General features: G+C 39.3%; 1 protein-coding gene across 5 annotated transcripts in view; it reads left to right on the top strand.

Annotated features, from left to right (window-relative positions):
• Nucleotides 1-23,751, top strand: part of utrn (utrophin) — a gene marked incomplete at its 3' end in the record, with an annotated part of 239,454 nt that extends 215,703 nt beyond the window's left edge. For 4 of the 5 annotated variants that reach the window (XM_082144951.1, XM_082144949.1, XM_082144950.1 and 1 more), the window contains 7 exons: nucleotides 361-426; nucleotides 12,590-12,814; nucleotides 14,585-14,804; nucleotides 16,542-16,611; nucleotides 16,733-16,819; nucleotides 19,485-19,510; nucleotides 22,464-23,751. In XM_082144951.1, the coding sequence (XP_082001077.1) occupies nucleotides 361-426; nucleotides 12,590-12,814; nucleotides 14,585-14,804; nucleotides 16,542-16,611; nucleotides 16,733-16,819; nucleotides 19,485-19,510; nucleotides 22,464-22,472 (703 nt within the window). The remainder of the gene's footprint in view (nucleotides 1-360; nucleotides 427-12,589; nucleotides 12,815-14,584; nucleotides 14,805-16,541; nucleotides 16,612-16,732; nucleotides 16,820-19,484; nucleotides 19,511-22,463) is intronic. The other variant, XM_082144953.1, reaches the window with a different exon arrangement.
• Between the last annotated feature and the right edge of the window lie 2,072 nt (nucleotides 23,752-25,823).

Below are 25,823 nucleotides of genomic sequence, written 5' to 3'. Positions count from 1 at the left end.
GTGTGTGTGTGTGTGTGTGTGTGTGTGTGTGTGTGTGTGTGTGTGTGTGTGTGTGTGTGTGTGTGTGTGTGTGTGTGTGTGTGTGTGTGTGTGTGTGTGTGTGTGTGTGTGTGTGTGTGTGTGAGAGAGAGAGAGTAAAAGCAGTTATTCAGAATTGGAGGGTCACACCAGTAGCCTATTTTGAGTTTACATTTTTCTAGTTTTATATTCTCATTGATCACCCAGCACATGAATAAACATGCTTAGCCATGGTGGAGTCTTGGAGGTACACAAATCCATACCTTACCTCCTTTTAATCCTAATAAACCCTGTGATGCTGTCATGTTGGTCTCATACTGGTGTCGATCTCTGTCCGTTCAGGTTGGCCCAGATGGAGCGCTCCAACGGCTCTCTGCCCACCGACAGCAGCTCGGCCACTGGAAGCATGTGAGTGTCCAAAACACACACACACACACACACACACACACACACACACACAGTGAGGCTTTATCCTAAATGCAATTCTTTTCTTTTCATTTTAAGGCCATGTTTGAACTGAATACATTGGTGAAATGTTGACTTAACTTACAAAAAAGTGAGGAAACCCGTTGCCTTAAAATCAAGTAAATAAACTTCATGTGTAATTGAAAATTGAAGTTATGTGAACTTGACAATTCCACCTACCCTAATTTTTCAATTAAGTATATAGTTTATTTACCTAATAATTTTAAGGCGAGACACTACAGGTGAATAGGGTTAAAAAATTTAATAATAGATATCACCATGAAACTTCCTCAGTTTATTACTTACACAAGTATATACAAAAAATGTATTACAAGTTTTAGAAATTTGTATGTTTAATTATGCAAATTAGGCATTATCTCATTAAATATGCACGATTTTGCATATATTTTCGGTAGATAGATCTGAACATATGATAAAGGCAGGTGCAAATTTATTTTTTCATTTTGTTTACACACAAGATGAAAATAAAAATTCAGAGGGATTTCAGGATATATGCTTTCATTACCTAGGGAATCAAAATATACTGTCCATAGCCTTAAAAAAATCGATTTTTGCCATATTTTTTTTGATTAAAATGTCACATAAATCTGGCCAGGAATGATTTATTAACAAATCCCTCTGAAAATATCTTCAGAATACTGTGTATAAGTGTATAACTGGAGAGTGTGGTGTACACAGGTGCTGCATAGGCTGAGATGTTTCTACTGGAGAATGACAAAAAACTCATTTTGAGAAAACAGCAGTTAAAGAGTTAAATAGCTCTAAATGAGATTTCGTCGTTAGCTTTAAATCCCTCTTTGGACATTCACGATTGGTTACTGATAGAAAGGAAATGCCCATATTTGGGTTACATAGCGTTGTGCAGGAGACTCAGAGCTTTACAACGATCCCGGTCATGACAGACTTCAGTAAACAGACGGATCTCGGCGTGTCGCGCTGGAATGCTGACTTCTTGATAAATTCGGGAGAAACTTACTGCCGCAAGTAAACAAAATGTAATAAAATAAACATCTTAATGTATATTTTCAACGTTTTCTTTATAGCAGCTTGAAAGAACACATATTGAAGGAGTAAACTAGCCCAAAATCTCAAAACTGACCACTACATGAAAAATGTACGTTTTTGCCTGCCGTGTCTCGCCTTAAGGCAATCGGTCTCCTTGCTTTTTTTAGGTTAAGTCAACATGTCTTTTGACAGTGTGGTAAATCAGCACTCATGTGTGAATTAAGCGATTGTCTCCTGCAGTCTGACTCACAGTAATGACCCACATAATGCAGCCATGTGTCGTATGTGCTTTGGTGGAGTCTGAATCAGATCCATCAGGTCTCAGTGCTGACAGAGAGAATCAAAAAGAGATATGGAAAGATGAGTATGATGAGTATGATGAGTGAGTCTGTGAAATGTGACTCAAGGTTTCTTGCACTAAAACAGTTTCTTATTTTTTTTTACCTTCTCTCCTGGACGTTGAATTAATCAAGCTGAATTTGCTGCTGTACCTTTAAGACTTTTGTATGTAAATGACCTCTTTTTTGATTGGTTGTCGTTGTTGAATCTATCTGAGTTTTTAGTCACATGTGCTGAGGAGGAAAAAAAAACTGAATATAATAATACATAATAGACAACATGTTGTTTTAATGAATCACTCAAAAAGCCTCAAGAACTTGCAACTAATCGGTTTGAATCAGTGTAACGAATTATTCACTGAATCCTTCAGAGCGAATAACGTCTGACTCACTCAGACAATGTTTAGTTCAAGACATTCACAAAAGAGTTTTGTTTAAATAAATTGTATTTTAATGAAACAATGTCAAAAACATTTTGTTTATTACTTCCAAAAAGAATTAGTGATCTTTTGCAGTTTAGTCTCAACACATGGTCTATGTCAGGGAACGACAACTGGCGGCCCGCGGGCCAAAACTGGCCCGCCAGCAATATTTTCTGGCCCGCCGGATTATTTTGGAAGTCTTAAATGCTGCACAAAACTCTTCCATTACTTGAGAAAAGCCGTAGTCGCGCGGCGATGTCACCGCCGCATACTGTGTGAAACGCCCATAGGGAATCATGCGGCGCGGGATTACATTTTAAAGTATAACTGTGCGTTCACACCGGACTCGAATAGCGCGTCAAATTCGTGCCTGCCGCGTCTAGTTATACGCTTGACCACTTTGTGTCCATTCGCGCGTCAAAAGACGGTAGCGGTCAGAACTCTGGTGTACTGTGGACGGAGCGGGCGGTCTGACTGACAATAGCCCACTCCCGACATCTTCTGACAGCGTATCCGCACTTAATTCTGACCGCCTGTACACCTATCTCTGAGGAGCTGTTTGGTACTGAAACCATTGTCAGTCAACAACATTCTTTTTTTGCAAGGATGTTTGAAATAGTTCGGCAGAAAATAGCCTACTTCATTTCGTCAGTAGGGCAATATGATTTTCGTTTATGTTGCTTAGAAATTTGAGTGATAGGCTTTGTCCTATTTAATTTATGTTAGGCTATTTATATTTCATAATTTTTTTCTGTAGCATTTTTTTTCTCTGCTGACAGTACAATGTTAAAATAGCATAATATTTATATTGACACGAACACAATTTTTGTATAGCTTTTATTATAGGCTACTTAATCTCATTCTTGCCGTTAGAAACATTTGAATGTGAGATTATGGAAACGAGATCTAAATTTTGTGGAACCGTCAGGTCGGGAAATAAAGCGGGTGAACACCGAGTATATTTTAAGCGGTTGCTGAATAGAACCTTGTGGGAGCGGGACAGAAAAAAAACAGTCCCGCGCAGAACTCATTAAACCTTAGGTGTGTATGTGTGTGTCCCGAATAAATAATAATACAAAAAAAAAGGAATAAAGTTCAAAAGTCGGACTGTACAGAATGAGTATGATTGCTATTCACACCTTTATTAAAATGGCTGTAATCTGTTACCACAATAGTACTTGATCTGTTTAAAATTATTTCCTTGATATATGCCTAAGGTGTTAAATTAAAAATCAAAATTAAAATTTGTCTAATCCAGTAATACATTTTTTCTATTTTTGATCTGAGCACAATCAGAAAATCAGAAAACCCGTTGTTATTCGTTTTTTCATTTTAGTTCAGGAAATAAATAATGGAAAAACAAGTCATTTTTCATCTTTTTATTTTTGGTTTTAATTTGAAAAAACGAATGATCCACGGACGGTGACGGATCCATCATATTCCGCGATTATAGGCCTATATACAAGTATTTAATTTGTATCCATAGGCCTACTCTGTGTAGCTGGCCCGCCATCTACTGGCTAAAAAAAATATTGGCCCGCGGCCAAAGTTACTTGCCGACCCCTGGTCTATGTGGACCGAGGGGTAGTTTTGAGTTGTGAATGTTTGAGTACGTCTCGAACTCGACTCTCCGTCGTCTGACCCCTTCAAGGGTGGAACCCGTGAGACGCTCTGACTTTTCATTTCTCTGCGTGATGAAAGAAGTGAAAAGAATGAACTGAAATAGTGAGAGGAATCAGACGCGCTACTGATCTTTATCAAAGAAATGAACTTCCATTAGCGGTTCCTGATACACACACATTCATTCACTCTCACATATACTGTATTGTACACATGGGTTCATGTTGCCTGTGACATACAAACTCTTTATAACCAATTATAATGACTACTGAATATGAACTTAATTCATTTGATCTATTTTCTTTCCCTGCCAGCGTTTTTATTTTTATTATTATTTACCAACCAGCGGCAGCATTTTTGATCATTTTCACAAAATTTTCACAGCTCCCATGTAGAGTATTTTGTTGTATGAATATGAAATGTTTTGATTTATATGCTGTTAAACTTTTGATGATCGCGTTAGCTTACATGAGCGTAAGCAACATAGATATCCATATAAGGCTAGATGTCTTAAGGCGGAGTCTCGAACGGCATCACCGGCGGCCATCTTGTCACAGGGAAGCTTTCTGGCGAGCTCTGTGGTATCTGAAGTAAGGTGAGTGATCAGCACGAACACAAATCCTCTTATCTCGCTGAAATCTTGACGGATTTACAAACGGTTTGGTTTCTTACAAACGTTATTAACGTGGCTATAATTCTGAACGCTGGAACATGTTGGAATTGCAGATTTTCTTAATTATTCATATGTATGCAGTGTCATAACTACATCGCTGATGTTTATAACAAACCAAACCGTTTGAAAATCGGTAGAAAATTAAGCAAGTTATGGTTATTTAAAAGTACATGCACCATTAAAACACAATGTTACGAGTGAGCGAGCTCCCTGTGGCAAGATGGCCGCCGTGTGCGGACGTCGACCTCCATTGGCCAGCAGCGCGCACGAGACATCTAGCCTTTATTATATGATATCTATGGTAAGCAATGCTGTTGTTGCTTGTTTCTGCTTCTTCTTCGCTTGTTTTTGGATGAGGAGATTCAGTACTCTTTCTAAAGATGCATTATAGCGCCCCCTACTGTATAACAGTGAAAACATGGATTGCTGGAAAAACTCGTTCATTAGAGCGATTGTTCAAAGCCGACGAGAGACGTCCTGACTTTTAATGAGCAAATGTCCTCTTGTTCCTCAAACACCACCTGGATATTGTCCTCTCGGAGCACGTTTCCCATTGAGAGAGTGTGTGTGTGTGTGTATCTGTGTGGTTGCTCACTGTTTCATCAGCATCGCAACCATGACGTTAATGAAGATTGTCAGATGATGGCCAGTTTTACCACGACGAAAAAAATGTACGCAAGTATTTGTGACATTACCGCTGTATAAATAGCGAGTTTATGTTTGCTGACAGTTTGTAAAGTGGTGTTAAAATAATCTTATTAGCATCCCTCATAAATCTAATTACTTCTGCTGTCTCTTTCTCTTCCCTGTCTCTCTTTTTGCGTTGTTCTTCGGCTCGCTCTGAGTAGATGGAACTAATTCCATTCCTCCTGGTGTCCCGCTAACACCTTGTTTATCTCTGTACCTAATGCATTAACACACTCTTCGACGTCATATATTTGCTTGTGTGTGTGTCTGAGATGTAGAGAGAGAAGGGAGAGGACGCTTCATTATAATGTTTGTGATGGATTGGTGTGTAATAGCATTATCTGTTGGGTTTAATTGAGTGCAGGTGGGAAGATTTCCCACTTGAAAATGCCATTAAAACTCACTTGCTGGGATTTATTTATTTATTTATTTTTCATTTGGGGGCTTTTGCCTCATTTTTATTCTACAGCTGTTCTAGACTTTGATAAGAAGTGATCATTGAAAAGAGAGGGAATGGGATCTGGGCTGGATTCAAGCCATAATGTGTCCAGAGCAGGTGCTCTGATCTGTGCAGACTTGATCGGGACACGTTGCATGCCAGATTCAATCCTGAATCTCCTGCATGAGCACCACAGCTTGTCGTGTCCTGCATGTGTGCTTAAAGTGCCATGCTATTTTTAAAATTATTTTTGTTTTGGGGGTCCCCTACAATAGGTTCACATACATCCAATGTCAAAAACCATTCAAATGCAGCATCACCTCTTTTATCAGTCTTTTTCTAAATCCCTCCTTCGCGAGAGCTTACTCTGATCTGATTGGTCTACTCTGCTCTGATTGGTTTCCTCTACTCTCATTGGTCAGGTGGCCCAGTCTGTTGTGATTGGTCTACTCTGCTCTGATTGGTCAGATGGCCCAGTCTGTTGTGATTGGTCTACTCTGCTCTAATTGGTCAGATGGCCCAGTCTGTTGTGATTGGTCTACTCTGCTCTGATTGGTCAGATGGCCCAGTCTGTTGTGATTGGTCTACTCTGCTCTGATTGGTCAGATGGCTTAGTCTGTTGTGATTGGTCTACTCTGCTCTGATTGGTCAGATGGCTCAGTCTGTTGTGATTGGTCTACTCTGCTCTGATTGGTCAGATGGCCCAGTCTGTTGTGATTGGTCTACTCTGCTCTGATTGGTCAGATGGCTCAGTCTGTTGTGATTGGTCTACTCTGCTCTGATTGGTCAGATGGCCCAGTCTGTTGTGATTGGTCTACTCAGCTCTGATTGGTCAGATGGCCCAGTCTGTTGTGATTGGTCTACTCTGTTCTGAATGGTTAAATGGCCCAGTCTGTTGTGATTGGTCTACTCTGCTCTGATTGGTCAGATGGCCCAGTCTTTTGTGATTGGTCTACTCTGCTTGGCGTTGACATGTCGACAACACTTAGCAAACTTTTCCAGGCCTCAGCTACAACTACAGTGTTTGAGTCAAAGTAGATGTTGTTCACGGGCAGCCAATGAAGATTTGGTACAAACCTATGTAGGTTTGAGCAGAAAGTAAGACTGGAATTATAGACGACTCATTTCAGCAGTTCAGAAGTGATTCTTTCTTTTAGGAGGTAATACTTTAATTTGTTGTACACTAAACAGCTGTTTTACACACTACATGAAAGGTATCATCTGAAAAAGCATAATAAGGGAACTTAATCACTTAATCATGACGGCATTAATCATGAAAGAATCAGAATTTTTAGGGGAAAGAGGAGAAACAGGAGCAACACAGCTCAGCGTATCTGGGCCACATGCACTAACCACTATGCCACAGCTCGCACCTCTGTTTTCTTTCTCATTCAGTTTCATCCTCCCCTTCTCTTTCTTTATATGCATGCTCAGGTTAGCATTCTCATTTCCCATTTTTGTTGACTCTGGGGTTTAGAAGCTTATGAACTCTGTTTACACTCCAGCTGATCAATGCAGCCGATGCAGAATCACAGACACAAGCGGGACGTCTCCTTTACCCCTCCCTCTCTTCTCTCTCTCATCTCGTCTCAGCCCTGCGGCGATATACAGCAGCTGCCTGATGTGAAATCTCATCTGCACAGAGATAAGGGGAGCTTGCGACCGCTTTGTCTCCAATTTGTGCCTCTCTTTCCGTTCTCTCCCTCGGTCCAGTGGGAGATGTAGGCAGTGATGTGGTTTTCTGTCAGTGTCTTGTTCTTTAGACTGCTTTTCCACTCTGATTGAATGCTTTCCAGATCTGTCTCTCCTTGTTCCAGTGTAATAGAACAAATACAAAGCTTTCTTCGTTCCCAACGCCTCCTTCAAAACTGAGTTCCTGTTCTGAGATTTCTGAGGAGAGGATTTTCCTCCTGGGTCCATCTGTCTGGACAGTTAAATCTGTTATATTTCAGTGCGTTTGGGCAGGCCGAACCTTTCTTTGGAGCTGAATTACAATTCACTGCTCTCTACAATACATACTGAGCAGATTACGCTTCATACGCTAGTCATACAGATTAGGGGGTTAAAGTATGATGACACAATATTTTGTAAATAAATTGGAAATATAAGATAAAGTATAATATTTTGATACATATGAATGTATAAAGTCCATCCAAGTTTATTTGTAGAATAATTATATGTGACCCTGGACCACAAAACCAGTCAAAAGGGTAATTTTTTTTAAATTGAGATGTATTGCATGAAAGCTGAATAAATAAGCTTTGTTTGTTAGGATATGACAATATTTGGTCGAGATTCTGGAATCTGATGGTGCATAAAAATCTAAACATTGACAAAATTGCCTTTAAAATTATCCATTTATGTTTGCGCTTTTGCTGCATCCACTCACAAAAAAATATTTTTTTTATATATATATATTTACGGTAGGCAATTTGCAAAATATCTTTGTGGAACATGATCTTTACTTAATATCCTAATGATTTTTGGCATAAAAGAAAAAATTATAATTTTGACCCATACAATGTATTGTTGGCTCTTGCCACAAATATACCCGTGCGACATGTGACTGGTTTTGTGGTCCAGGATCACATATATTTGTTTTTAAAAAACATGAATTTGGCTTGATTTTTCATTCAGGGGTAGAAAATGGACAAACAGCTTGAATATTCGACTTCCACATATAGGCAAGGCATGAAACGACCTTTTCCGATGATTGGGCGACCAAAGATCAAACCATGCCGTCACTGACAGTCCTCTTTGATATAATTTCCCTTTTTAAATTGTTTTTTTAATGTTTTTCCGTCGTCATGGGTCGTGTTCATATGTAAATTGTGTGAGCTTAATTTGTCATTTAATCTGGGGCCGTTGGCAGTCTTTGCCTTTAAAGGGGTTAAGAGTTAGTTGTCATTTTTTGATTGGTCTCTCATTGAAAACACATGCCTATCGTAAGAGATCTTCACAGATCCAGCTTCAGTGGTAAAGGGCTATTAGAGTTGAGAAATGTATCAGCTCACTCCGGTGTGAGAGTTAGACAGGTAGAGTGAGTAATGGGCCGATAACAAGGAGACGGCGAGTGATTCCAGCTCTCTCTGTGACTTTGTTTTGCTAATGGACCTGCTGGGAGAGCCGCGCTCCTTTCGACAGCTCATATTGACTTAAATTAGTCTCTTTTATTGTTTAGTTTTTCTCCCAATTTTTTGCCTGAAAAAAACCCTTTGTGTGAAAATGAAAAAGCGCGATCGGAAAAACCTAGAAGAAAAGAAATGAAGACAAAAGATTCATCGAGTGGCAGACGAAAATTGGGAAGTTGAAACTAAGTGAAGGTAGAGTAACATCCCTGAAAGAGAGACAATTGTTTCATAAGTAAAGAGGAACTTTGAAGTGAGTGTGTCTGTGAAGAATAATGTGAAGGTTATTCATTAATGGTGTTTGAGGAAAGTATCACTATTACATTTACTTTTAATGGTCAAAAGGGAACTTGTTCAAAAAGATAACATTGTGTGCCGGTTTAGAGGCCAGTTCACATTGAACCAACGGCGACAGACACGTTAATTGGGTTTTGTCTGATCAGTGTGTTACCCCTGCGTCTGAATCTGTTGCCATTGGTCAGTGCTTGTTTTCGCCAATTGAACATGTTTAATCAGCTTTTGTCAGGTCATGGAATGTCGGAAAAGTGACGTACTCTACTTTGGTTGATGTCTGAATTGGCCTTAAAATGGGCAAATACCTCTCACATTGTCTTTAGAAACTTAACAAATCTAGTTCCACTTGCCATCGTCATCCTGCTAATTCATATGTTGGAAAACAGGATCTTGCGCTTTTCAAATAATAAAGAATTGAAACGATGCAAAAAAAGCCTGTTAAAAAATCATCAACATCAGTAAACTCATTAACATGTGCCCGCCCACCTTGAAACAGTCATTTACATATACAGTAGAAGTCTTAAAGGCACAGTAGCATTTTGACAGCTGGTTTAATTCGATCAGTGGTAGATAACTAACTAAATTATGTTTGGGGTGCAGAAATCCTTAAGTAAGTGCACTTTGAAATGCTTCAAAAGTGCAGAATATGACCATTTAAGAGTTTGGCACACCCTGCGCTCATCATTAAAGACTCCCGAGCTTGTTTTATACTGATCTGGACGTGTTGAGGCGAGCTCAGCGGGTGTCCTTCACAGAACATGCGTATGATAATTACAGAGCTAATAAGCCGTTGCCTGGCCTTCCTCCTCAGAGGGAGGTCTGAGTCTCAAATCTGCACTGATGCTACACTGGAGATCAAACATGAAACTCTTTCCCTTTATTACTGCCATATGCGGTCGAGTATTTACTCTGATCAAGGTCAGACGCATGTACACGCATGGGGATATATCGCAAAAACGTGTGCATATCAAAACAAAAAAAGTGTTTAAAAAAACAAACACTGCTTTTTAATGTATAAATAGTTAGCAATTTAAAAAAATTCGCATTTTTCTGTGACTGATGGAAATGTAAAAAAAAAAAAAAAAAAAACTTTCTTTTAAGCAAACAATGCTTTTTTTCCCCCTTCTTAATATTCACCCACACACACATTTTCAAGATATTTGAAATATGAGCGGTGGGTGTGTGGATGTTAATCTGAGCTTGTGAAACCTTGACTGTCAAACGCAGTTTCGGAATGTGTGTATGTTTGTTATTTTTCAAATAAACAACACTGAGTGTTTCAATAAAGAAGCCAAAGAAACTTTCAAGTGATCGTACCTGAAAGCAAGTCAGACAGAGAGAGCGAGAGGTGAAGTGAAGAAGGGATGAAGGGGAAGGAGACGGCAGTCGTCGGGGGAGTTTCTCCTGTGATGGTGTTTTAGATTGAATGTGACGGCTGGGACTCAGACTCTTGACTGATGCTGTGTGGGGACAGATGTGACACCTGCGCACAGGTCTGTCTCTCTCCGGCCTTCTCTTTCATCTCTGTCCCTCTTTACACGAGCACTTCAGCACCTCTCTCATATATCCCTCTTAGTGTTTACAGGACAGCACTGCACTGATGTTCCTCAGATAGATATATTACAGTCATTATACATTATGTGAATATCATGAACAAATATATAGAAAGACTGGAATAAGACATTTTTATTTGGCATATAAATAAGACCTTTTTAAGATTTTCTTTTCGTTGTGCCTTTTGTTTTTATATTGTTTTATTAATAAACTAAGCATAAAGTACATTCTGTACTCTACAAATTGTACCTTAATGTAGGCCTATACTGTTGCAATTTAAATGTCTTTATTATTATTATATTATTATTTATTGCTGTTCTGAGAATGAGATTCTTTTGCAATTTGCTAATAAAAACCGGGGGGTTATGTGCTTTATTGCCATGAAAAATAATGTAAAATATCCCTAATGATCCTTAAAATAGGCTTATATTAAATGCAATATGACCCAGATATTTCATAACAATTGTCATGTGAATCACAAATTATGTAACTGATATTTATTTGTGTATTTAGACATTTAAGCCACACTTAAAAAAGTCTGAACGTCATTACATTATATAAAAATATCAAAGCAAATGCTATTTTAAACACAAGCCTACTTTTCAAACTAAATAATTCTTAAACGTAAACTTTATTTGTGAAATGATAAAACAGATTAGTATTGAAAGTGAAGACAAAGGTTGGTAACATGTAGTTACCAATAACAGTAAATTATGCATAATTACAACTAACCCTAAACCAACTACTTTAATATCCCCTGTGTCACTCTTATCATCTTAGCTAAAGCTTTTGCTGCCTTGCAAGCGCCACCCTTTCCTTGGAAATGCAAATATCCTTCAGTTTGCTGTGTCCCAGCCGTGTGTGGTTGGTTTATTCAGCATCTGCTGGTGTTGGCAGGTTGTTAGCAGGGACCCTGTGATGCAGTGCCCATGTAATCTCTCTGATTAGTCTTTGTGTGTGTGCATCCAGATGAGTGTTGGATTCAGGATCAGAGCGCTCACTCCACAGAGCATGTGAACACACACCTGAGACTCATTGTGCACACAGCTGTTTGGACAGCACACATCCAGAACCTTCCCTCCTATATCTCCTGTCGGCTTTTCTGATCTCAGCGTTTGCATCCCGCTGTGGCGTGAGAACGTGTTGATTATGCTTCTGTCTGTTATAGTTTACGTGCTGTGACAGCATCAGCCTTGCTGTGACTGTTGCTAATGTTTGGGGTTTGTGCAAATCCCTAATGCAAAGTATTAAACTTAGGTGTATAACTTGTGTAATGGAAGCAAGTGAGTAAGAGCTGTGTGTGTGTAAACCTCACTCCCCTAGCGACTGATGCTAGAGACTGCAGTGTTTAGCGTCCTTGTTAGCGCGTTCGCCTCCCATGCCGGAGACTGTGGTTTGAGTCCCGCTCGGAGCTGGTCGAGTAGGACCGGTTACACTTGTACCATTAATGCTATGGAAATATGAATAATTTTTTTTTTCAGTTTGTTGAGGTATGCTATTACTTTTCTAAGCTATTTTCTGCTATTTTGTTATTTTTATGGTGGATAATGCGGGCAAGAAAAGACGGTATAGACCTCCTATGAGTAAAACAAATCATTTAGACATTAATTTACCCTTCAGCTGGAAAGGTAAATTTAAGGTAAATACTTTTTAGGAAGGAAATAGTTTTTTGTTTGTTTGTTTTTTTCCTTCCCCTGTGTTGTCTTGTGTGACATACTAGTATGCTGCAACCAAATTGCCTTCGGGAAATGAATAAAGATGAACTGAACTGAATTGAGAAAATCTAGAGGGCAGAATATTGAGACACTTTGATGAGGTTTTTTTTTTTTGTTTTTTTTTTTTTAGATCATCTTAGTGGCTGGTTTTGTGCAATTGAAAATGTAAACATTGAATGTTTCTAACTCATTCTCTGTATTGTTCTGTAGGGATGAGGAACACACTTTAATCCTGCAGTACTGTCAGACTTTGGGAGGAGAGGGCTCATCCTTCAGCCAGCCCCCAACCCCCGCCCACATGTCCAGGAGCCCCGCCCACAACACCCACAGCCCCTCCCACCTGCTCCAGAGCCCCGCCCAGATCCTGCAGGCCGTGGAGAGGGAGGAGCGTGGAGAACTGGAGCGGATCATCGCGCGACTGGAGGAGGAGCAGCGGTAGGTCACTCGTCGGTTTTGTAGTGAGTGTGTTACCGTATGTGGCGACAATACTGTGTGTTACAGTGAAGGGTTTGAAGTTATATTTCATAATTAAAAATCACTACAATTATGCAAAAGGACATTTGATCAAACTACGTGTTGCAGAGTGACCAGTAGGAGATCATTGGTGTGTGAACTGAATTTGGTGACACTACAGTGTGTAACATTGCCTATTTTTGTAGTAACGCTTTTCGGGTTTGTTCTTTGCAGACGGTTCCTTCGGACTTGTCTCTCAGCCGCCCACTCATAGAGATCAATTTATATTATAAGGCTTCTTTTGAGGAAAATTGGGTTGTAGCGCGTTGTCTACGTTACTATGATTGGAAAGAGGTGTCGTTTGTGTTTTAACAGCGTTTAGCTCACGAATTAATGATCCAGGAGGTTTGAATCTGTGTGAATATATTGCCAACTTTACTGAACTCCTTGAACTAAGCACTGACTGCATTTCTTCATACTTAAGTTTTAAAATAAAACTCTATGAACCGCTCCATTGTTAACATACAGAGCTGTCTGAAACACCGCCAGCGGGACATTAAACAGAAGGTGTTTGTCCGAACTCATAACAGGTTTTGCAAGAGAACACAAACATTTTGTGAGAGAACGCAGTTTCTCGGTGAAACGCAAAAGTTTTGCGGGAGAATGCAAAATACTTGAAAAATTTCCACCACCATGTCCCTTTAGGGGCTCCGTAGTTTCTTACAATCAAATAGCATTTAAATCAGGTTGGTCAAGCAAATATGCATATGTGCGGTCTAAAGGCCTGTTCACACCAACATCAATGTTTGGCATGACAATTCGATCTGATTTGTCTTTTTCGGACCAATGGGTGAAAACGGCAGGCTGAATGAAAGTGCAGTTTCACTCTCTGACAGTAGATGGCGCTTGTATAAAGAAAAAAAACTGAAATACTCGGGGACACAGTGCACTATGTAACTTTACATTTCTGACACCCACTTATCACAGAGAAGAAAAGTAGCAAGAAAGGTAGTCAAACAGTATTTACACCTTCATATACACTGTTCATATATACACTCTGATTTTGCTAAATGGTGCAACACCAAGGGCAATATCTACAACGATAACAATAAAGATTTAGTTAAAAATCCCTATAAATGTAAAAGAATAGCAGAGTCCACTCACACCACAACTATAATGATAACAGCACAGAGGAACGGTATCGTTGGAATCACTTTTAGAAAGATTTTTTTCCAGCTGATGAGTGATGAAAACATTGAATCCAACCTGCTTTAAAGAGCTTAAGCATTAAAGCGACAGAGGACAAAACTCATAATAAACAGAACGTTATAGTGCATTGGTGTGGATACTAATATAGTTATCGTTATTTTTATAGTTATCATTCTTGGTGTGAACAGGCTTGGTTTGCTCATTGTTAGAACACAAATTAATTGTTTCACTTTTGATTTAGTTAATGTGGCAGTTACTATTATTCAGTGAAAGTGCTTCAGCGTTAGAAAGGTCTGGTTATGATTCACATCTGTTTAGTTGTATATCTAGTTCTGTTTTTGACAGAAGCCTAGCCGTCTAACAATAGGCTGAGGGTCCCTGTAGGTTCACTTTTCATCATTGCCTTTCAAAGCCAGAACATAAAAGAACGGCCCCAGCATCCAACAGTCATAACTCAAACTCACAACAAACATAAAGCCCCAAACTCACCTTTATATATATATATATGGCATATAAACACAGTCTCGGCCTCTCTGTGTTCAGGAGCCTGCAGAGGGAGTACGAGCAGTTGCGGCAGCAGCACGTTCAGTCCGGCACAGGAGCCACAGCTGTTAGCGGAGCGCCTGAGGAAGCTGACCTGTTAGCTGAAGCTAAACTCCTGCGACAGCACAAGGGACGGCTGGAGGCCCGCATGCAGATACTGGAGGACCACAACAAGCAGCTGGAATCACAGCTCTACCGACTACGCCAGCTGCTGCATCAGGTAACAAGCTGCCTACCTACACGCCGGTTTCAAACATCTGCCTTCCAAAGGCTGGAATACACTACATGACTTCTGCCAAGATTTGTGGTGTCTTTAGGAGTCAACACTAGTTGCCGAAAGTCAAAGACAGTCTTCAGGTTTGAGTTGACAGATCTCACAAAAACATTGATAGATTCATTCCAGTCTGAGCTGATCAAACATGTTTGATATTCTGAGCCGATTTTAGAACAAGTTGTTTTCATACGTCATTTGTCATGCGTCTGTGGTGAAAACAAGCTCAAGATATTTTTTCACGTTTTATTCTGCGTCATACAATACATAAGTACAGAGTTATGGGGACTACAGAGGTTGTCATGTTAAACATCATCAGCCGAAGAGGTGAACTCATCTACTCTCTAGTCGCATTCACAGTTGTTGTGTTTATAATCGTGCTCTTCTAAACTATTCTAACTCTCATTTTTCAACTTTAAATAAAGACTGAAAGAGTTTTTAGAAGCTTAGTGATTGTGACATGAACGTTGTGCCGCTGTAGTGTAGTTTCGTTCATAGCCTACTTTAGCTTTTCACTTCTGACTATTGAATTTAGGCTTCAACATTTATAAAAACTTGAATTCACTTGTGAAGATTATCTTGATGTGTAAAAACCATAAACCTTTGTTGATCACAGAGCTTATTTTCTCCAATAATCCAAAATGAAAGTCAAATAAAAAATTCTGGCCAACAAATGTGTCATCCCTGCAGCGCTTTATGGGAATAAAGCTTGAATCTTGTGAAGCCAAACTTTTCACTATCAGAATTAAAGCCTTGCATCTTATAACTGTCCACTTAGTGCCATTTTTTTGAATATGCATCGTACCGTCCCTGTGGTGTGAAGCTGAGACTAACATTCACCTGTCTCAGGTTCAGTTCCAGCTCTATTTCGCTGTATAATCTGCTATTGTTCCATCCTTCAATGGGCTTCATGGTTTAATGGGCAATGCCAGGGAGTCCAACAGCCGCCAATAGTGTCGTGAATCAAGCACAGGCGTTCAATGAGCCTTGATTTAGAGTAACAGTAATTTATTGGGTCTCCTGAGGGCCTGATTCACTGCACTGAGCCTCAGTTAGGCCAGATGGTCTTGTCAAAGGCTCTTAGCTAAATAAACACAATATAACTGGGTATCCAAAAAGGCCAACAAGACTGGCATTCCAGTCTGACATTTCTGGCTGCCTTGCTTTGACCTAGAGGAAGACTATAAGCAGTAATTACTTCTCACACATGACAAATAAATCTGTCTGTGAGGAACTGCTGATAATATATAGATATATATAGATATATATAGATATATAGATGGTGCTGTATTGTATTAGGAGGAACAATATTAACAAAAAATGATGTCTGAATATTTTCTGGGATTTCGACGATGACGTGTGTTTTTGTGAGGTTTATATGTATATTAAATTCTTTTTTTATTGAACTGTTGTATAAAATTAATTTCACGTTACAATCTTGCTAATATTCGGGAAAAACAGCACTATTGTGTGTTATTGCTTGGCATAAATATAGAAATAGAAGACAAAAACGCATGAATTTTGGGGTTAGTCCATTTTTTGGGATAGTGACAGACTGGATAATGTCAGCTCCCGCGCCGTTAAAACAACAATTGTGATATTATCATAGATGATACATATCACACACCCCTAGTTTTGTAGGTTTATCACTATCAGTTTTTAAACCATGCCTATCTCTCTTTCTAGCCTGAGTTAAATGGCACGTCGTCCTCCGGCTCTCTCCATCAGGATACAGCAGGACATCCTGAGCTCCCAGGTACACACACACACACACACACACACACACTCACACCGCAGGGTGATTACGCTGATGGCTCTGATTGACTTCTTTATGTTATAATCTGTTGAGTGTATTCTGTGTGTGTGTGTGTTCTCAGATGAGTTTCTCCGTCAGTGTGCTAACAGTAACGCTGATCTGGCTGAGGTTATGGAACAGATTAACCACAGTTTTCCTGCATGCTCTCGTAAGTCTTAACGCTCTGACTTTCCCGCTCTCAATCCGTCTCTCAGCATGCAAGCTAATACTCTGCTGTCTTCTGGGTTTTTGAACTCCTTCCTTCCTTTGTTTCCCAGTTTGTAGTGAAGTCTTTGGCTGCGTCCCAGTAGAGCGCAACAGTCAGGGTCTGGAAGTAAAAATCCATTCAATTTTCTTCATAGAATTTTTTTTTTTATATATAAAAAAAAAAAGACACTTTTCAGCCAAATTCATTCAACTGCTAAATTAAAATGCTGTTCTACACTAGCCATAATCCTGAAGAGAAATCGACCAATCGGTAGTCAGTGTTAACTTTGTGAGCATAGTAGTTTGGTCTAGGGCGTACAACTTTTTAACACATTATTTTGTAATGCCTATGCAGACAACAAATGATAAAAATACTACCAGAACCAGGCCTGCTGATGAAGTCATCAGTAAAAGTGTCTCCTCTTGTGCACACTCTCCTGTATACTAAAAGTGTGTACTTCACCGTACGAATTTTGAAAGCTAGAACTGGAACAAGCTAACATGCCATTGGTGCTGCGTTTACATTTGCATCTTAGCATTAGCAATCATTTTACTTCGCTTTTGGGTTTGTAGTGTTATGAAACCCTCCAGTTTTCAACACAGTGAACAGAGTAGGAGAGAACACAACAGTTGTGTCTGATCCACAGTTTTATCTCACTTTAATGGAGACATCACAGTTTCTCATAAATGCACGCTGCTATTCATAATTGCACTCATCAAAATGCCCTGTATTATGAGAGTTTACAGTGCATTACACAAATACACACTGCTCATTTTATCTAGTTTAATGCATATGCAAGCTGTTTTAATTCATTATAATAATTCGTTACATTTATACAGCGCTTTTCTGCGTACTCAAAGCGCTTTACACGGAAGGGGGCATATCTCCTCAACCAATTTATTTTTGGTTATTTTGGTTTTCATTTGCATCAAATAATATTTGAATGTGCATTTGCATTTTTAATTACTGTTATTCACTCAGTGGAAGTGGTTTGATGAGTGAACACACTCACAGTGAGAGTGTCCATGACTATCAGATTGTCTCAGTCCACTCTCACGTGATAAAAGCTTGTTGCCTAACTTGTGTGTTTGAAAGCCTGCTCCTCCATCAGCATCACAACGAGGACGAACACTCCAGACTTTCTGCGAGGTATCAACTCACTGAAGAGCCTGCTGAGTGTTTGAATCCCTGTCTCAGGACAATGTGACGTGATGTCATGAATAATTATGAGACAGCGCCTTCTCATAGGATAAAGCCACGCGATCACATGAATAATTATGAGCGCTGCTGACGTGTTTGAACCTGAAAGACGAAAATAGCCCAGAATATTATATTTTATTCTAATAACAGATACATTGTCCAACATTGTTTCATTTCCCACATTCTTTATGCAGTACTAACACTTTTTTCAAGTCGAAAGCGACTCAGGGCATGAAATGATCACCTGCCACCATTCAAATGCAGGGTTTGTTTAGTGCACTGATGGGTAATTTTGCTCATCTATCAACCATTTTGACAGGCAACCTGTATAACATCTCACATTCACATTTAGCAACCATGCATGCTTGAAGATGCCATTCAGTTGTCCAATGCATTGCACTTGTATTACAGACTAGCCCTAGTATTTAGGATGGACAGTATGCAAATCTGCTCTGTCCTATTATCGTTCTCTTTCACTTATCAATCTAAACACTGTTCAGTTTTTGTGAACCATTTAAGATAACTGCTTACTCAACAATCAAAGAATAGAAATTATTTGTGATCTCAGATATTTGTCTCAGATGGAAATAGCCTACGGAGTGGACTAGGCTTTAATGGCTGTATTAGATTTGATCTCTTCATAAATTGACTTAATTCTAGTAGATCAGCATCTCATAACTGGTGAAATTATGTGCTCAAAATCCATCTGAAATTTTAGGCAAAAATCCATTCCAATCTGGTTGCCTCTTCCTCCATATAACCCGTGTTTTACGGATATCCCAGACTCCCTCAGTTCAGCCAAAGACGCCTCTCTTCTGCCTTTGAAAACCCCTGTTCCTGGAGTCTGAGAGCTTTGATTGTGAATTATGTTTGTAATTGCTGTTGTTTAAAAGAAAATCGGTTTCTGAAGCCTTTAGAGACTCCATTTTATGTGTTTTTATTACCTCAAAGTTACTGATAAGATTTCATTGTTATTGTGGAACTTCATTTTGAATTCCGCCCAGACTTTAACTTGCATTGTTAGCTAGAAACTCAGTAGAATATTGATCTTGGCACATTGTCGTTTTACTGCATTGGGCCCCCTGTGTGCGGTGAGATTCGGTCTGGGACAAGATATGGAGCCATTTCCATTTTCTTTGTTTTATGGGAATGTTTTAATGAAGGACAGAGGCACAGGTGATATGAGTGTTAGGAGTCGTCTCACTTGTGTTTGCTGTCGTCTCCCTGTAGAGTTCATTAAAGTGCTCCTCTCAATGTTCAGAAGAGCAATCCCATGAGTCTGAACTTCAACGCTCTAAATTAAAGGTTTTGCCATTGTGGAGAGTCTGCATGTGTTGTTCTTGTCAGGACTGTCTTAGTTAGGATAGCTGTTATATTGTCCTAACTGTCTCTCTCTCTCTTTGTTTTTCCCTTCTGGGTTCTGAAGCATCAAGCGTGTCCTCAAGGCCGAAGGTAAGCACATCACAGTAAAAACACTCCAGAGTAGAGCTGCACGATTAAATGTTAAATAAAAATAGAGTAAATCACCATTTGAAAGTAACTTGATGTTCAAATAAAGATTGTATCAATTACATCGTGTCACCAGTAGGTGGCGACAAGTGACTGTTAATTTTTTTTTGTCAATGAATCATTCATTCAAGAGATTTGTTCAAATATTCTGATTCATCCAGTAATGCAACAAGTGAAGTCTTTATGAGTAAGTCATTGAATCATTCATTCAAGAGATTGTTCAAAAACACTAGCCCCGTTTACATGCACACTTTTTTGCTATTCTGATTAAGATCGTTCTGATTGACGGATTCCGGTTGACTGTTTACATGGGATGTTATCTAAACCGATCTGGTGTTTACATGTGCTGACGCTTTCAATCGAAATCATTTTGTGACATGCGCACACTTGTCTGCCGGATCTGGAAGCTCATTATTTTCCACGTTTTCAATCCTGTCAAAATGGTCATGGTGCATCACTTAATCGTTGCGTTAGTTGTAGGGATTGGCCGCGTTTCCACTGTCGGGCCAGTGCGAGCCAGGGCTTTAAACGGCCGTGCCAGGCTAATATCCTCGGGCCAGTAACGTTAGCACCGTGCCCAAAATCTGCTGCGTTTCCACTGTCGGGCCAGTGCGAGCCAGGGGGGCCGTGCCAGGCTAATATCCTCGGGCCAGTAACGTTAGCACCGTGCCCAAAATCTGCTGCGTTTCCACTGTCGGGCCAGAAGCTCCACAGCGCTTCACTTAAAACACGCCCGAAACACGCCTCTCTGGAACAACGTCACACAAACCCATCATTTCACCAACAAAATGGAAGTTTTATCAGAAAACTAATCAGAAAGAAATCACTGGAAACAGCGTGATCGCAAAACCAGAGCGACCGTTTGCTGGCATTTTTGTTGTTTAATTGAATATTTAAAACCCAAGCATCGATGTTTTACCACAGGTTTACAATAAAAAGCGACACAATGATCATAATGAATTAATTTGTGTCAAAATTGCACATTAGTCACACAGAAATAAAGTGGTTTACCGTTTATGACGTTTGTGAACGTCTATTTCACAAAAGAAAGAGGACACACAACTTATTCAGTCGCTTCTGTTTCTGTTTATTTGGTAGCCTATAGTTACAGCACATATTTACATCACATTTAGAAAGAATGATCATTTCTACAAATATGCCACCAAAAATATGACCTGAGGAGCTTTAGCACTCTCTCCCAGAAGGATACAGTTATATTTTCAGTCAGAGATAAAGAGGATAGTCCGGTACAAAGAGGCGAGACGTAGGCTACTGACAGATAAAATAAATCAGGATTATGATAACCTATATTATTTGTCTAATTTCTTGATTTGTCTGATTTCGCTGATTTCTAAGCGTTCATATTTACCATGTTTACTATGGTAATGGTTTGCGTGCATTGTTTTTTGCATCGGGTCACAAACAGAAGGCATTATGTTAGCTGACAGAATTATCTGGCGCAAAACCAGGCATGCGCAGAAAGACGTTTACTCAAAGTAATCGGATCAGATCGTTTACATGGTGTAATCTTTCATTTGATCGGTTCATGAAAAGGTTTATTCCACCCCCTTCAATCCGACTGAAATTTCAATCGGTTTGAGCATTTTTATTCCGATTGAGGTGTTGACATGGAGCATTTTCATTCTGATTGTACTTTTAAACTGGTTATAATCGGAATACAATGCTACATGTAAACGGGGCTACTGATTCATCCAGTAATGAAACAAGTGAAGTATTTATGAGTGAGTCATTGAATCATTCATTCAAGAGGTTTGTTCAAAAACGCTGATTCATCCAGTAATTAATTCAAATTAATTGAATATTTTTAAACAGACTGCAGCAAATAACATTTTGTCAGAACCTCTAGTAAACCATGTTATTTTGTTTAGTTGTTTATACAGAATCATAGGGGAAAATGTGATCATTTATTCAGAATCGTGCAGCTCTTCTCCACAGCAATTCTTCCTGACCACAAAGACAGAGGGAATAGCTGAGGTTGTAACACCATTTTGCACCAGTTTTCTTATCCTATCTACTTGCAAATAGGTCTCTGAAAACACTGGACATATTTGTTCCATTAGTTCGCTTGAACCAGCTCAGATGGAAACACTATCAATCAAGTTTCTGTTAATGAGAAATCTTAGTGATGAGCGTGTATGTGAAGATCCATCACAGACGATAGTCTGGCGTCTCCATATGTTACATTTCTGTGATGATTTATTGACTGGTTTTATTTGGGGGGGGGGGGGAATGTGTTTGAAGCATTTGCATTATCAAAAGTTGGGGATTTAAAAATCAGTTCTTATTCAGGAAAGTTTAAATAAATTAAAAGAAATGATGGCAAATTATTTTCAATAGGTTTGGTTCTGTTATCGGTAGTCAGACTCATAAATCAGTCCCAAACTCATGAGTTCTTTCTTTGAATAAGTGCAATGATTCACTCACACACTGACTCAGCAGTCATCACCTGCTTACTCACTCAAACCATTGCCTTCATTATGTCCAGCTTACTGTGTTTGGTGACCCCAAGAAATCCAAACTGTGAACTCTAAATGTAATGCTAAAGTTGTGCAACCGTGATATAGGTCATTTTCAGCCTACTGCTGGTTGTATATAGGCTTCAAAATTAAAGTGGCGTTTATTCTTGATGAATAAAACTTGTAAGAATTAAACTTTTGTTGGTCAAAGAGCTTATTTTCTGCAACAATTCAAAAGCCAATTACGGTAAATAAATCCTATTGGCTTTTTGTCAAGGGAACAGGGGTGAAGCGAACCTCCGGGTTGACCCATTAAAATACATAATATCTCCAATTGTTGACACTTAGTTCAATGAAGTTCAACATTCAGTTTATGCATTATATAGATACTTACACAATATCTAAATGTTTGTGTCCAGGTGATGTGAAGGTTTTCAGCAGAACATCCCTTTGAAGAGCAGAAGTCTAACTCGACATGACAAGAAGATTCCCATTCCAGAGATGCAGATTCCCAGCTGTTCCCAAGACAGAGGTGTTTATCCTCAAACCCAAAGACTCTGGAACAGAACCACACAGTTCATTCAATGGATATTACTACTGCGTCTGTCTGTACTATGCAAGTGTACATTTGATCCACATGTAGATTGTACGTGAGGTGTATCTGCCCATTGTTTTAATACTCGGATGATTATTTAGGGTTATGGGGGCCATTTATCGTGTAACCTGTATGCTTTTATTTCTATGTTCACCGAGGAACCACACTGCTACCACATATCTTACACGCAGCTCACATCAGTTGCTGTTCAAATCGTTTAGTCGGAAAACGTCGTAGACATCAGTGGATATGAAGACGAATCGTTCTCGTAATGCTAAACTGTTAGCGCATGTTGCCCCCAGCGTTGTTCTGTTCAAGTTTTAGCCTGTTTTGACAGTGTTTGCCGTGAAATCTCCCTTTAAAGCATCGTTTTGACAGCTTGTGCCACTGGCAGCAGCGCATCCGAACCCTCACTGCATTTCTAGAGCGCACGCACAGATAATGTACAACACAAACGTTACAATGCGTCGGAAATACCCTTTTGTGCCTATAAAGCATCCATTCCAGGAGAGACGAGTGGCCGAGAGATGCTGTATTTCTCAAAATCATGTAGAAAGATTATATTATAAAGACAAATGTAGGAATTATGGATTTTCAGGACGTTTGGCCCAAGATGATTTATCTTTGTGTAGTATAGTTTTATAAATAAATGTTTAAAAAAAATAAAATTAGAGAAAGCCATGATTGCCTTGCTACCTCAGACATTATCAATCACTCATTGGTTTGTTCATTGGTGTGACTGTCGATTGATTTCACTCTCCGTTTCCAAACGCAAAAGTAAGGACATCGTCCCATCGGTCATTCCTCAAAGCTACACTGGCTGTGTGAGTAAGCTGCCCTGACAATTACATTGTGCTTTTTTCCCCCCTTGTTTTCCCAGCAATCCTTTCATTTTTCTACATGGTGTATTTGTGGTGTGCTACCTTCAGTGAAGTGTTAGATTTGAGCATTACTGTAACACCTGCGAAACATTGTTCTCCAGCTGATTCTGACCTAGTGAAGTCACCGATGCAGTGCTGTTCTGACCCGAGCTAGATCCATTAAACCGACCACACTACATGTAATGAGGTTCCACGCGTTTTATTCAAAATAAAGTTTTTATAATGAGTGTTTTTTTGTCCTCCTTGTGAGTCTTTGTCTTAATCGCATATTGTCTTATTAAATTGAAGACAGTTCTCACAAAAAAATAAGGTTTTTGTTGTTGTTCCAATCCCTTTCTTTCTTTCGTTCTGTCTTTCTTTCTGAGAAAGCCAGGAGAGAGAACTAATTAGTGAAATCAGCTGGCTGAGTTCATGGGTGGAATAAACATATGGCAGGACTTTTACTTTCTGACCCCTGGACTTTACACCTCTGATTATGTTCCAAGATCCTTAAATTAAAGCTGCTCTAAGCGATGTTGGGTGACGTCACTTCTTGTTGACAGTATTGTCAAACAAAACGGAGGCTAGCTCGACGCTCCCTCCTCCTCATCCCGTCCCCTCCCCCTCCCTTCCGTGCTTCCTGAAACAGTCATGAACCATTTAGAAAAACCAAACTGGATTTACCCTGTCCAGCAGAAACAGAGTCTCCTGAATGTGGGATTGGAAGCCCTTCTGCCGGCGGAGTTCTCGCCACCTTTTGAACGCTTTTCCGATGTAAATTCGGTACTTCGTGTTCCTTCTCCTTTTCCCTATTCTTTGTTATTTGTTCATCGGAATGTCGTCTCTTTGGTCGTGTGTCGGCCATATCAAAATTCTCAAGAATATACAATTTTAACGTTAGTCGTTGTCGTTGTCTAGGACATCTCTCCTCTCGCTTACTTCCCTCTTCATGCTTCTCTCTCCTCCACCCCCCACACACCCCCCTTCATGTGCACGCGCACTAACCCCCCAAACCCCAAATCATTCTTGTCAGTGATTGGCTGGAACACTGTTTATTATGTTCCGTGGCCAAGGCTGGGCCAGTTTGTTTTTGTTGTCGTTTGTGTTGAGCCTGGGCTGTCTACAGACACCGCGTTTTTTACAGATCGCATTTTTTACAGTTTTTTTCAGGGGACAGGCAGCTAGCGGATAGTGCGGAGATTTTTGCTGTATGTGACAAAAAAAATTTGGCCAAAAAAAATGCGTGACATCCCTTAGAGCACCTTTAAATAAAATATTTCATTCAATTAATCTATATAGTGAACTTTATGAAAATTAAAAGAAAATAATAACTATAGGTTTGAGCAACAATACTTGTGTTTGAGTACACTACAAAACAAATCAAAGAAAATGCAAAATGAGGATCTGGCAACAACATTTTACATGCAAACTACAATTTACAACACAACAGTAAAATAAATGAGTAAATTGGCTGAAACTAGAATATTCATTTCAAGTCTTGTTAGTCAACATTAAATTATAATTCTTAATGCATGTTACTGTGCACAAGTCAGCTTTGTTTCATGTTGGTAACACTTTATTTTACAGTGTCCTTGTTACATGTTACATGTACTTATTTTACACAGTATATTATGCATAATCACGTGCAACTAATCCTAAACCAAACCTAATCCTAACTCTATAGTAAGTACATGTAGTTAATTAGTATTACTCAGTACACGGTATAATTACAGTGTAACAAGACACCTTAAAATAAACTATAACCAAAATGGGTAACACTTTATTTTACAGAGTCCTTGTTACTCGTTACATTTATTTACTGTAGTAATTACTATAAACTGTGCATAATCACATGCAACCAACCTGAAACCAAACGCTATAGTAAGTACATGTAGTTAATTATTATTATTCAGTACTTAAATATAAAATTACGCTGTAACACGGATACCTTAAAAATAAAGTGTAAACCCAAAATGTGTTATATACTAAGAACTGTTTTTGTATGTCAAAGTAAATTTTCTACATGGTAGGAAAAAAATTGCTTTATGTCAAGAATATTAGCCATGAATGATTGAAATCAGCATTTCTTTCCCTTAAAATGGTCGCTGTGAGGTAAATGTCAGTGGCTCAACTAATAGTAGCAGTGCGCTTTGCCTCCGAAGGCTGGGAACACTATTACAGTGGTGAATTGAAAAGCTCCAGGGCAGGAGTGTCACAGCCAAATTTGTTTCTAACAATCTGAGTGAGCGCTTGCTAACAGAAGCCCACCATTCAAACAAAATGAAAAAATATGTTTTCCCTACAAATGTATATACAAAACAAGC

Source organism: Leuciscus leuciscus (genome assembly GCF_965113295.1).
Source record: "Leuciscus leuciscus genome assembly, chromosome: 18".
NCBI lineage: Eukaryota > Metazoa > Chordata > Actinopteri > Cypriniformes > Leuciscidae > Leuciscus > Leuciscus leuciscus.
This window is presented reverse-complemented; position numbering and strand designations above follow the sequence as displayed.